This window comes from Peromyscus eremicus, chromosome 15, assembly GCF_949786415.1.
Source record: "Peromyscus eremicus chromosome 15, PerEre_H2_v1, whole genome shotgun sequence".
In the NCBI taxonomy this organism is placed as follows: Eukaryota; Metazoa; Chordata; class Mammalia; order Rodentia; family Cricetidae; genus Peromyscus; species Peromyscus eremicus.
In genome coordinates, this window is record NC_081431.1 from 29868159 (window position 1) to 29880198 (window position 12040).

The 12040-nt window shown below is 42.8% G+C and overlaps 1 protein-coding gene across 1 annotated transcript in view; it reads right to left on the reverse strand.

Annotated features, from left to right (window-relative positions):
• Positions 1–970: 970 nt before the first annotated feature.
• Positions 971–12040, reverse strand: part of Dpt (dermatopontin) — a 28298-nt gene continuing 17228 nt past the window's right edge. The window contains exons 3-4 of the mRNA XM_059280369.1: positions 6008–6115; positions 971–2102 (exon numbers count right to left, since the gene is read on the reverse strand). Coding sequence (XP_059136352.1) covers positions 2036–2102; positions 6008–6115 — 175 coding nt within the window. The 3' untranslated portion in view covers positions 971–2035. The remainder of the gene's footprint in view (positions 2103–6007; positions 6116–12040) is intronic.

The window sequence follows — 12040 nt, forward strand, 5'->3', positions numbered from 1 at the left end:
TTGGCTTGCATACAAAGGGTGGTTTTTCTTTTTGTGAAAGTTCCTTTTATTCCAGTTGGCACGGTCTCCCCTTACTGGATCGCCTTCTGTTATTTCCTTGACTTGTGTGTTTCACAGTCTCCTGACAGTTCCTCCCAGCCATGGGCTTCTCCTTCCCACATCCTATCCTCCCCCAGCTCTCTGTTGCCACCATGGATGTGGGTATCAAGTAAGTCAATCAGTATTGTTTGTCTCCCTTCCTGCTGGGCTCCACACGTCCCCAACTGAGGCTATATCCTGGTTGTCATCCTGCACCAGTACCGCAGTTGCTAAAATATTAATGGCACCCTCTGTGAAAAATAACACCAGGAAGCTTCTCATTATAAGTTAAAACTGCAGAGAAGTAGCAGCAGTGAAATAGAGGAACTCAGCAAAAAACACATTACTAAAATGTTAAGACGAAGGAGGATGTCTTTAGTTCTGTCTTGCCCATCACAAAGCTGGGATCTTACTGTGGGACATGAAGCCTCTGTCGGCTGAGATTCACTATTTCGCCACCTAGCTGGGGTATATAGCAAAGTGTACCCCTTGGACTTTACTGTCTAGCTCATTTCCTGGGCCTACCCAGAGAGATGTTGACGGAAGGGTAGCAGAGGTAAGAAAAGAATAAGCAAGTGATGTAGATAAAGAGGATATGAGCTTCTTCTGGCTACAATTTCACATGATATACTGGGGTATGGACAACTGGAAGCCCCTTGGGTGGGGGTAGTTAGATTCAAAGCCAGAGAAACATGGTTCTATCCTTTGTCCCATCCTTAAGTGACATGAACACTTGGCACTTTGTGTCTTAATTATCTGATTCCTTCAATCACATCATATCATTACCATCCTTATATTCTGCAAGCCTTGTCACAAACCACAATGTGAAGCTGTATTTTTAGAATGAGTTAATGGATGACCAAAAGGGGTGGGCAGAGAACACAAACTGACCTTTGATATTGGTAGCACAGTGAATATTGATATGTTTATTTTTTATTGTGAAGAAGAAGGTACAAGTGACTAGGGATAGAGATATCATGGGAGAAAGAAAGACAGTGTCATCCCTGCAGAATTCACTTCCAAGCTCAGAGAAAAGGGAGATGGATCCTTCAGAACCAGTCCAGATATGTGCCAGCAGCTCCCCCACGGCTTGTGGGGGTATGCCAGCCTTCCTAAGAATACTGGGCATGTTTCAAGCTGCTGATGACCCAAGATCCCTTTTCCTCCTGGTCACTCTTGTCTCCCCAAGTTCCTAATCTGAGTCCCATCCTCTTATCTTTCAGTGTTTCTATCTTGAGACTGATTCTCACAGGTTCCCCTGGCCCTCATATTCATTTTCATTATTGGGTATGTTGACATATATCTCTGAATCGAGGAAGTTCCTTCAGCCTAATGTCTCAGCTCGGTCCTCAAACCCTCCCACCTCCCCCTTTCACCTCCAAGTCACCTCTCTTTCATGGATCTTTACTTGGACTTCCAAGTACGTGTGGCTCCTGTGGAAGGAGAGAGTGGGTATATTCCCTCAAGAGAGAGTGTGCCTCCCCATCCCAGGGGAGGTCTCTGGGTGTTGTCGCTCAAACAGACTTAACTGTAGAGCACCTTTATCTCACCTCTCTCAACTCTTCCTTTCTCTCTCTCTCTCTCTCCAAGTTCACTAAGCTGAATTTGACGCTCAAGTTATAGTGAGAACAGCAGCCAGACGTTGGCAGGTGCTCTGCGCGGCAGGCTGCAAGCATGCAGGCCCTGTGTATGTGGTATGCAAGGAAGCCACCATCAGCAACTGGAGATGGTCGTTATGGAAAGTGTTGAAAGTGAGGAACATGACTTAATTGTGGATTTATTTATATGTGTAATCGTGGTGAGAAAGGCCCAGCCAGCCGACACCGAGGCTCCCATCTCAGGGAAGAGAGCAAAAGGAAGAACTGCAGACATTCTAATCAACACTAGCCTATATGACACGAAACCCCTGGGACGCCTGGCCCCTTGCCCGCTACCCGGATTTCTGTAGGTGGCAAATCTAAACATTTGCAAATTCGCAGTCATAATCGGTCATCCGGCACATTATGAACTTCCATTGGCGATCCCTGTGGGAGGAAAGCCAGAAGATGAATGTCAGTGAGAACAGAAAGAGTCGCTGCTGGGAAAAGCAGTGAAGGGCTTTGGCAGGATTTCAGAGCTGTGGGGATTCCTCACCTCGTTTTCAAAAGACTTAGCAATGAAGTCTCCAGAGAACCAATGGGTCTGTAAGGTTAGATGGCCCCTTGCTGGCTACAGACCATATGGAGGCTCTTATTCAGGGCTGGAGGTCAGTTCTCCATGGCTGAACCTCCAAGGTGCCTCCAGGATTTATGAGTTCATGGCTCAGAGTAAATGCATTTATTAGCATCATCTCCATTTCATTGTGAAGAATCTTCCTTCTAAAAAGATTTCCCTGCCAACACTTTCTTTCTCCCCAGTACTTTCCATGTGCTGGGATCTAGGAGATGCACTGTGTGTTTCCCCTTTGAAACCACATGTAAGGTGAGTGGGGATTACTCAAGAGAGAGTGAGAAAGAAAATGCCTGCTATTCTTGCCTATCAGAAAGGGAACAGCCTATTTAAGTGGTGGGATGGGCTTGAGAGGGCATAGAACTGCTCAGTTTGGGAAAATATGGTATGGATACATGCGTTTGCTAAGCTTAGTACCATGTTCTTTTTTCACCCACTTATAGAAATGTAGGGAATATCTACGGTGCATAGCACTCCTGTGGTCTGATACTATTTAACAATGACAGCAACCGTTGTCACTGTGAAGTCCCTAGCACTTCCAGTGTGCCCGGCCCTGCACTAGATGCTCGAGGATGACTTGTACTCTCAATAATCCCCACAGTGACTCATTGTTTTGTGAAGAAATAGGCTCGGTGGAGTAGACTTGCTTTAAAGGATTACAAGTGATAGATGATGACATCAGATCTCAAGTGTGCTGGCCTCCAACCTTGGTCTTTCTCTGATACCACTCTGCTTCCATTGCCAGGGGCCTGTAAGGCCACCAGAGGACATAGCTGTCATGCTCTGTGCATAATCCCAATAAAGTGTGGAACTCCTTTATCCATAGTCAACCAAGCAATTTCTTCCAAAGCACACGCCTTTCTCCTTCTCCCCTTTCAGTCTGCCAGGCTTCTTTCTAATTCAGTGTATCCTAAACACTATGGCTGACAGTACCTGCATCTAGCTTCTGAATGGGAAGTGTGTGGGGATGACCATGCTAGTCTAGGTGGGGAATGGGGATGGTAAGCAAATAGCCCAAGGCCAGCTTCCTAATTCTGAGTCTGTTTTTTCCAGCTTGTCTATGCCGAGTCATTGGGGATAGCATTCTCCAGCACATCTTTGAGGGCCTGGGGGAATAAGCTGTGCATTGATATTTGTTCTTGCAAAATCATCCATAGAGGATCTGGCTTGTTTTAAATGATTAGCAAGCTGGTGCAGTGTGTGTTTTCCAAGAGAATGTAATTATCACAGCTAAGAAGGGAGTACCTATGCATGAAGAAAATAAGAAAGACCTCGGGGCCAGGCATTTTTGTTGTTCATTTAAGGGGCAGTTAATGGATGCTAAGAGAAATTTAGACTTGGACTGAAAAGAATCAGGGGGTCCAACCAGGTTCTGTTTTCCCTCCCAAATAGTACCTTTCGACTAGGGGCTAAGTGACTCCCATGGTATATTTGGCAATGACTGCAAAGAGTTTTGCTTATCACACTGAAGGTATCTACCAGTGACACTTAGTGGGTAGGCCTGGCACCTAGACTCACAGGACAGACACCTGCAACAAAGAATTATCTCACCCCAGGATGAGAAACTATTCCAGGAGGAGACTTCCATGAGTGAGTTGCATATGGAAGGGAAGACCTTGCTCTGACGGAATTTGGGGTTGAGAGTGAGCATACCATCTTCAATATAAATGAAGAAACGAAAATTGTGCATCTTCAAACCACTGAATGTCGGTGACTGCAGCAAAATTACACGGGCATGCTCATTTTATTTTATCTGGGAGGAGGAGGGATTCATTTGAAAACAATCCAGAGATACCCCACATCTGAGTCTTCGGTGACTCTATACAATTTATGTAACTAATCATTTCCAAGCCAGCAAGAACTGGCCGTTTCAACTGCAAAAAAAAAATATGTATTTTACACCAATTTTGGGTGATATTCCTTCATTACAGTTTTCATTTCCTGTTATATTTTTAACCCGAAAACTCAGAACCAATTTCCCCTTTAGCCTGGAGAATTTTCAGGAGCACTGGACACTGGTACTGTGTTCTGAACTTGGCAGCCATTGTGTTACTCAATGGTATTAGAATTCCATGCTCTTTGAATTCGTGGGTCTTTCTCTCTCTTCTTAAATATTTTGCTGTGTGCCACACCACTCAATTGTTTCTCCTCAGTGGCATGAGTTTATCCTAAGTACGATTCCCCTCTTAAACTGTAGCTTTAAGAAAATGGGTAACTAAGTAAGTTAAAACCCTATCTCAAACAAAAACAAGTTCCATATGAAAACTGAGGCGTTCTCCTGTGGGGAAAGAAAAAATCTTTGTTTGTGGGGCCTGGGACACACAATGTGCTTTTCCAGAGCTATTTTATAGCTTTAAAATTTTTATTCCATACTAAATAAGTCAACAGCAGTTAAGTGAGGGGCAACTTCAGTGGAAAACATATACACAAGAGATAAATGGCACTTGAATTGTTCAGTCTGTTAGCTAATGAGACTTTGCTCTCAGTTTTATTTGTTTTGCAAAACCCAAGTGGGTGATCTTCCTGTAATTCATTTTTGTGTGACATTGTTATCACCTGATTAAAAGTAGTCACATCAACTCTTAGCATCTGAATTTCTCCACATTTTTTCATGTATGAATAGAGAACTAACCACAAGGTCCACATGAAGATCATGTCTACAGGAATTTTGAACCTTGTTTTCTTATTGTTTTGATGTATTTTGGAGAGGACCACAAAGGATTAATGGGAGAAGAGGGTGGGGGTGGAGGTGTGGGTGGGTGAGTTGGTGCTGTTTTTCTCCTTAAGTTACTCAAATCTTTTCATTAAAGATTCTGACTTCATCATGGAATGACGTACTCCTTTTTCATTACTGGATATGATTAGTTTGATCACATGGTCTGCACATTAACATCTGTCACAACATCTGTGTGCTGGAAACTAATGTCCAATGTAGTCGTATAACACTAAGTGGCACTAAGAGGTAAGGGTTGTGGGGACTGATTATGTCAAAAAGATGCTACTTTTGTCAAAGGTATTAGTTCCTTGGTAGGTAGGTTCGGTGCAGCTGTCTTATCCCTTGTCCCTTGCTGTGTGGGGACACAGTGAGAGGTTCCATCTTTGAAGCAAAGAGTATTCCTCATCACATATCTGCTCCTTTCTTGATCCTGAATTTCCCAGCCTCTGGGACTGTAAGTAATAGATTTCTGGTTTTTATAAATTGTCCAGTCCCAGGTGTTGTGTTCTAGCAGACTGAACATACCGAGAGAATGGATTTTATGTGTTCTTCCTTGTCAGTCTCCTCCTCTGCTTTTCTATCTCCCTTCCTACAGTTCTGAGTGGGGAATGCACAGAGGCACAGGACTAAGAGAGTCCAATTTGACAGTGAATACTCTTTCCATCTTTCCAACCTGTTCTTGACATGTCAAGTGCTTTCTGAAGTCGAGTGAGGAATTGCTCAGAACAACAAGGGATGCTGATATCAAGTTTGGGACTCTGCTGTGGAGTAGGCTGGTATCTGTCCTCCTTGGAAAGGTCACACTGCCTAGTGCGGCAGGTTCCTGAGGACTCTCACTTCTCAGGCTCCTGCTACCTAACCAAACCCACAGTTAATCCTTGACTAAGTAGGACACTAACACATGGAGGTCAGTTGGTAAAAATACCCACAGTCAGGATCTCGGCAAGGAAGGAATCCACACAGCTCTAACCCGGAGTGCACTGGAAAAGGGTGACCCCTCCTCACCTTTCCACTGCAGAGAAAGTGGTTGTTGCTCCTCGGATGTAGTAGTCATAGTTATAGGAAATCATGTCCATTTCTTCCCCATAGTGGCCTGGATATTCTGTTGTCAGCCTGTGTGGAGAGAACAAAGGGCTGGAGCAAACAGAAGGCTAACTTGAAGAAGAGGGAAAGATCTTAGGCAATCTGAACTGGAGTTAAAGATGGTTTCTGTCAAGCCCAAATGATAGACATCTTCCATTCCTCACCTTCCTTTCCCTAGCCATTGGACTGTGCACTAAGCACATGAGGTAATAGCAACTAGAACTGAAACACATGCAGAAGACTCCCAGTCTTTGAAGACATGCTGAATTATCTCCATTCTCTTCAAGGCAGCCTGTTTCAAATTGGATCATGACTCATTATTGGATCATAAAATCAATTGAACTGATTATGACTAGCTCTCTAATAGTTTATATTGATTGTCAGCTTGAAAGAGTCTAGAGTCATAATGGAGACGAACCTCTGGGCTTGTCTGTAAGGGAATTTTCTAGATTGGGTTAATTGGGTAGGAAGAACCACCCTAAATGTAGACGGTGCCATTTCATGGGCTGGAGTCTTGAACTAAATAAAATAGTGAAAGCAAGCTGACATCAGTATTCATCACTCTGCTTTCTGACTGGATACAGTCTGGAGCTGCATCCACCTCTAGATGTCATGACTTCTCTGCCCTGATGGACTGTACCCTGGCACTGTGAGCAAAGAGCAAACCTTTCCCTCCTTAAGTTGCTTTGGTCATATATTTTATTATAGCAATGAGAAAAATAACTGATAGATGAGCGTAAAAAAGAATACAACAGAAAGTATCCGGTCATGTGGTGCATTGCCTGCAACAGAGTTTGTGTGTGAAAACTTTATATAAACTTTTGGTGTTTATCTTAAATGCAAGTTTCTCTTTCCCCACTTTATCCCAAATGTTTTTATATATATATACTGATTATGTGTATATATTATGTGATAGTTTAACACACATTTCATATCATGACTAATAATAGTAATCGTGTTTGAAATACCTGGCTAAAATGTGAGCTTTGCAAAGGTACAGCTCTGTCCATCGCCATTGTTTCTTTGGCAGCTCAAAGAGTTCTGGCTACCATGCAAATATTTTCTGAATAAATAAATGGCTTTGGGAGAGTAATTTCATTGGTTTCCTGATCTATTGAACATGAAAGCTGTCTTAGACATTTGCACTGCAATTAGTGAAAGTCTGTGTGATATAATTATGCGAGGCAGGTGTGGAATCATTAGATAATATTCTTCTCCTCCTCGGCCAGCATCAGCACCTCCACCCCCTTTTCTGATTCTTCCTCTTTTATTCTCAAAGATCGAGTCAATCCTAGGACAAATTTAGACTCCCCTGGTTCTCATAAAGATTTGCCACTGGGATTCTTCAGGACCAAAATAGGTCCTTTTAGCATAAAAAAAAAAAAAGGGCACCAGTGTCTTTCTTGAGACAGGTCTCATGTAGCCTAGGCAGGCCTTGAACTCACTATGTAGCTAGGGTAACTTTCAACTCCTAATATTTCTGCCTTTACCTCCCAAGGGCCAAGATTACACACACACACACCACCACCACTCCTGGATTTCATCTGTATCCCCAGGGATGCTCAGGAAACAGCTAATTTGTGAGGGTCAGTAATCCTATTGGATTTGGGTCTGCCAGGCCATTGTGTATTGAAGATAGGAAGATCTTCCTTTCTGCAGTCTCATGACCTTTCTATTAAAACTATAAGGATTTTCACAATATCCCGATTTACGAATTAGAAGGGCTGATGGGAAGGTCCACAAGGAGTGCTTAGGTATCTTGGGGCCAAGGTTAGCTCAAGGTAAGTGGGGCCTAGAAATTCAAATTCTCTCTTTGGGCTTTTCCTAGTCATTCCTTTGCCTGCATGGCTCACTCCCTTCTGTACCTTGTCTTTTTTGAAGATATCACTAGGCCATCTTAGATACCAAGCTTGTCCCAGCATGCATGTTTACTTGGTATGTTCACAAAGGGAAAATTTCAAATCTCTTTTGTGCTTGTCAAGAGACCCTGAAACAACCCTTCTTTTGTCTAACAACAACAACAAAAATCTAGCAAAGTGCTTCCTAGAAGGACCTAATCAGGCCTCATTTGGATCCCACAGGCTTGTGGTCTAAGGATTCAGTGACAGCCAGGACAGTTTACCTGGAGAAAGAGGGGGCTGTTGAGAACATGCACAATATAAATAGGATTTTGAGAGTGTTTCCCTTATGTCATAAAACATCTTCTAGAACTTTAAAAGGCAGCATTTGGACACAATGCATAAAACTTAGTGACCATGCATTTTTATTTCTGCTATAGCAGTGTTGAATTAGGCTACGCTTCATTGCCGGAACTGGTTGGATGTTGTCTCTATTGATCCTCTGCTCTGTCTTCAGATCACTTGGCTAGTTAAAAACATTTGGGATAAAGTGGGAAAGAGAAACTTGCATTTAAGATAAACACCAAAAAATCTTGAGTTCCAGAGGGACAAATAGTTCCCTGATGCTTTCTTTCTCTAGGGATGATTCATTATTCACTGTGTCGTGAACAGATGGGGTCTTCTGCTCAGGTGGGCAGGTTTTTCTAGGAAGCCTCTCCTGTGGTGGCAGAGTCTGCTGTCCATTAAATTTCTAGAATTTCCTGGAGAAGGTGAGGTGTGCAGCACTGGTATAGTTCCATCTTAGTTCCAGCTAGGTTTAGCTTTGATTTTTAGTTGTGGTTTGTTTTTATTTTCATCATAAAATCAGGAGATCAAGTTTCTATTTTCTTCCAGAACCTTGGATTAGGGGAATGGTGAAGGAGGCTGGAAACTAAAAATATGGAAGTAGAAAAAAGACTCAATCATTGGTAGATTGTGAACCAAACACTACCTACACCAAGAATTTCTGTTTTAATTCAGCCTAGGAGTCCATATTTTTAGTTCAATAAGTCTATGTTCATCTATTTCTTACCGACATCACACATACACACACAATGTCCTAATGAATAAAAGGAGCCCTGGTAACAGTTCTTCTGGGAGATAAAAGGCTTTAACCTGACAGAGCTAGAACCGAGACCAAGTTTACATACTTTTCAGAAAGTTTAAAAGAGGCCAAAGGAAACAGGATGATCATGTTTTATTGGATGTGGGGTTGGCTTTCTTGCAGGTGGGAGAGGATTCAGTGTGGTTTCAGCTTTCTTGTGAATTACTATGTAGTTTCAGACAGCTTTTTGGCAAAGTCCCTCACACAGAGCATTGCCACACATTCCTAGCCCAGCTAAAATGATCCATTAAGCCTGAGGCTTGGCAAGATGAAGGGGAGGACAATATATTAAAGAAATGAGTTTATTTTAAAAGTACTTCTGAGCAATATAGGGGACCATGTTTACTCTCTTTCAGTTAAAAAAAATCACTGTGTGTATGTGTATGCATGTGTGTATATGCATTGTGTGTGTGCATGTGTGTGTATGCATTGTGTGTGTGCATGTGTGTGTGCATGTGTGTATATGGATTGTGTATGTATGCGTGTGTGTGTGCATGTGTGTATATGGATTGTGTGTGTATGCATGTGTACCCACATGACTGGGTATACACTCATTTTCCCTACCACTTTCAGTAAGTATCTATTGGGGTACAGTTTCTTGCTTCTTGTTCTAAAGCTTAGAGAACTTGATATTTTACACCTTATACAACTTCTTGTGTCAGATAGGGATGAACAGGATGGAGAGAAATTAAATGATATCTTAATTATGAGCAGAAAATTAGGTTGAACTGAAGATTGACATAGGACTTTCGCATCCACGATACTTCAGTCACTGAAATTGTCAACAGATGCAATTGGACTCAATGAACATTTGCTGACTGCATCATAGGATGACAGGCATGGAGAGCTCTTTGAAGCATCGCTGGTACATGGCACCATACACATCTTTTATGAGCTGGTGTTCACGGGGATAGAGATATCCAACAAGTTTAGATCTGATGTGTCAGGATTGGCTTACACTTTACAGTTATATCAAAGCAGATGATAGTTTCTGACAGGTAAGTCACTGGGAACTTTCTTAAATATCCCAGTTTATCTGTGATCAAGCCACTTACATAATGCTTTCCTAGGCACACAGTAAGGAATGAGGATACTCCAGGGTAAATGACTTTGTTAGTGCCCTAACATTCTTTTTTTTTTTTTTAAGATTTTTTTTAAAGATTTATTTATTTATTTTGTATACAGCATGTATACACCAGATCTCATTACAGATGGTTGTGAGCCACCATATGGTTGCTGGGAATTGAACTCAGAACCTCTGGAAGAGCAGTCAGTGGTCTTAACCTCTGAGCCATCTCTCCAGTCCATGCCCTAACATTCTTAATACATGCTATATCAGAACTTGTTTCAACTATTTTTGCAAAGACCGAAATGATAAAACCCAAATGGACTTCTGTGTAAAAAATAAAAATATGCTGGCAAAGAAGCCATGTCCTCTGCAGTCACAAAAGTGTCCTTCTTTGTGTAGACAGGCTGGATTCTGGGGACTTGGGCTGGGACAAGGAACATCAAATGTTCATGTCTGTCCTCTGTGGCATTTGGGGGTTTCTATTTCAAACAGTTCAGCTACGTATCACCGCACAGGGGAAGCATAGTTCCCGGGATGTCTGCGACTTAAATTAGAAGGGGGGAAAGTCCCTGAGCTTTTTTCAAATTGCTCTTTTGGAAGTGAGCCTTCAGCTCTTGCTTTAAGCCTGGGCAGGGCCGGTCAGCGGTCACATTCATTTTGATTACTGTTGACTGTCACCAGCCATATTATCCCCTGGCTACCCTGGCCTGCACATCAGCAAGGACAGCTTCACCTCCAACTTCTCCCTCTCTCTAAATAAGCCCCTCCCCCTTGCCCTCATCTTTTGTGTCTGCCTAGTGCCTGATCTGTGTTCTTACTTCCCTCCTGTGTTGAGAGGTAGGTAGCTGTGCACTATGCAAATAACACGGGATATGGTGGTAGCTGGACCTCTTTGAATCAAGCTCACTCCTTTAAAGAAAGTTACAACATCTGTACCTCAGTTTCTCCATGAGCACAGGGAAGATATAATAAATAAGGCAATAGAATCATTCACTGTTAGGAACTTCTCCCAAATCTGTTAATTGTAGTTACGTTATATTCATTCGCCTTCAGTAATGGACTGTTTAAATGAATGAATAAATGATGGCAGCTTCTAGAGTCCTGTAGATAGAAGTGGATTTATCTGTAATCCAGAGGTTTGCTTTGTTCTAAGGAGCTCACAGCTTAGGTGAACTGATACTCAGACAATCAGCTGCATCTCTGAAATGTCTGTCTTTGAAGTCTGAACACAGGGGAGGCATCTCCGATATGTAGGCATCAAATAGACATCAACGTTATAAACAGGGGTCAGTAACTGTGGCAGCGACCGCAGCTGATGACAGGGACAATTGATTTTGCTCAAGCTCAGAGGAGCTGTGGTCCGCCAGACTGAGTGTGTGCCATGTGAGGAGCTGCTTGTTGGAGAGTACAGGCACCTCCAAACTCAGCGTGCACTCATTTAAAAGGAACATCCTGGTTAGTTTTCTCGAGATCTGGGTACCTCCACCTCTGCAATTATAGCTCCTAGCTGGCTCAGGGAAATCAGTGTGGAAACTTCCCCTTTCATCAGGCCTCTGGGCCAGGTGTTACAGGAGACCATTCAATCAGGGTGGAGTGACAGACTCCCAGATGGAGGGAAGGCCTATGAGCTCATTCCTGACTTGAACACAGCATCATGGGAATGGTCTTGCCAACAAACCTCATCTTGTGTTAATATCTGAACAACAGGACGTGAGTTTACTATTCTCTTTGCCTGGATCATTCACAGTGGAAGGGAGGAGACAAATGCCTCTCCTTAACTGAATTTTGTTGTTGTGAACTAGAGATGCCCAGGAATTTAGCGAAGCTACTCTCTGCCTTACGACATGAGGGGTGGAGGCCATGCTGGGAAATGCTGAGTCTGATTGCCATGGGAAGCCAGGCTG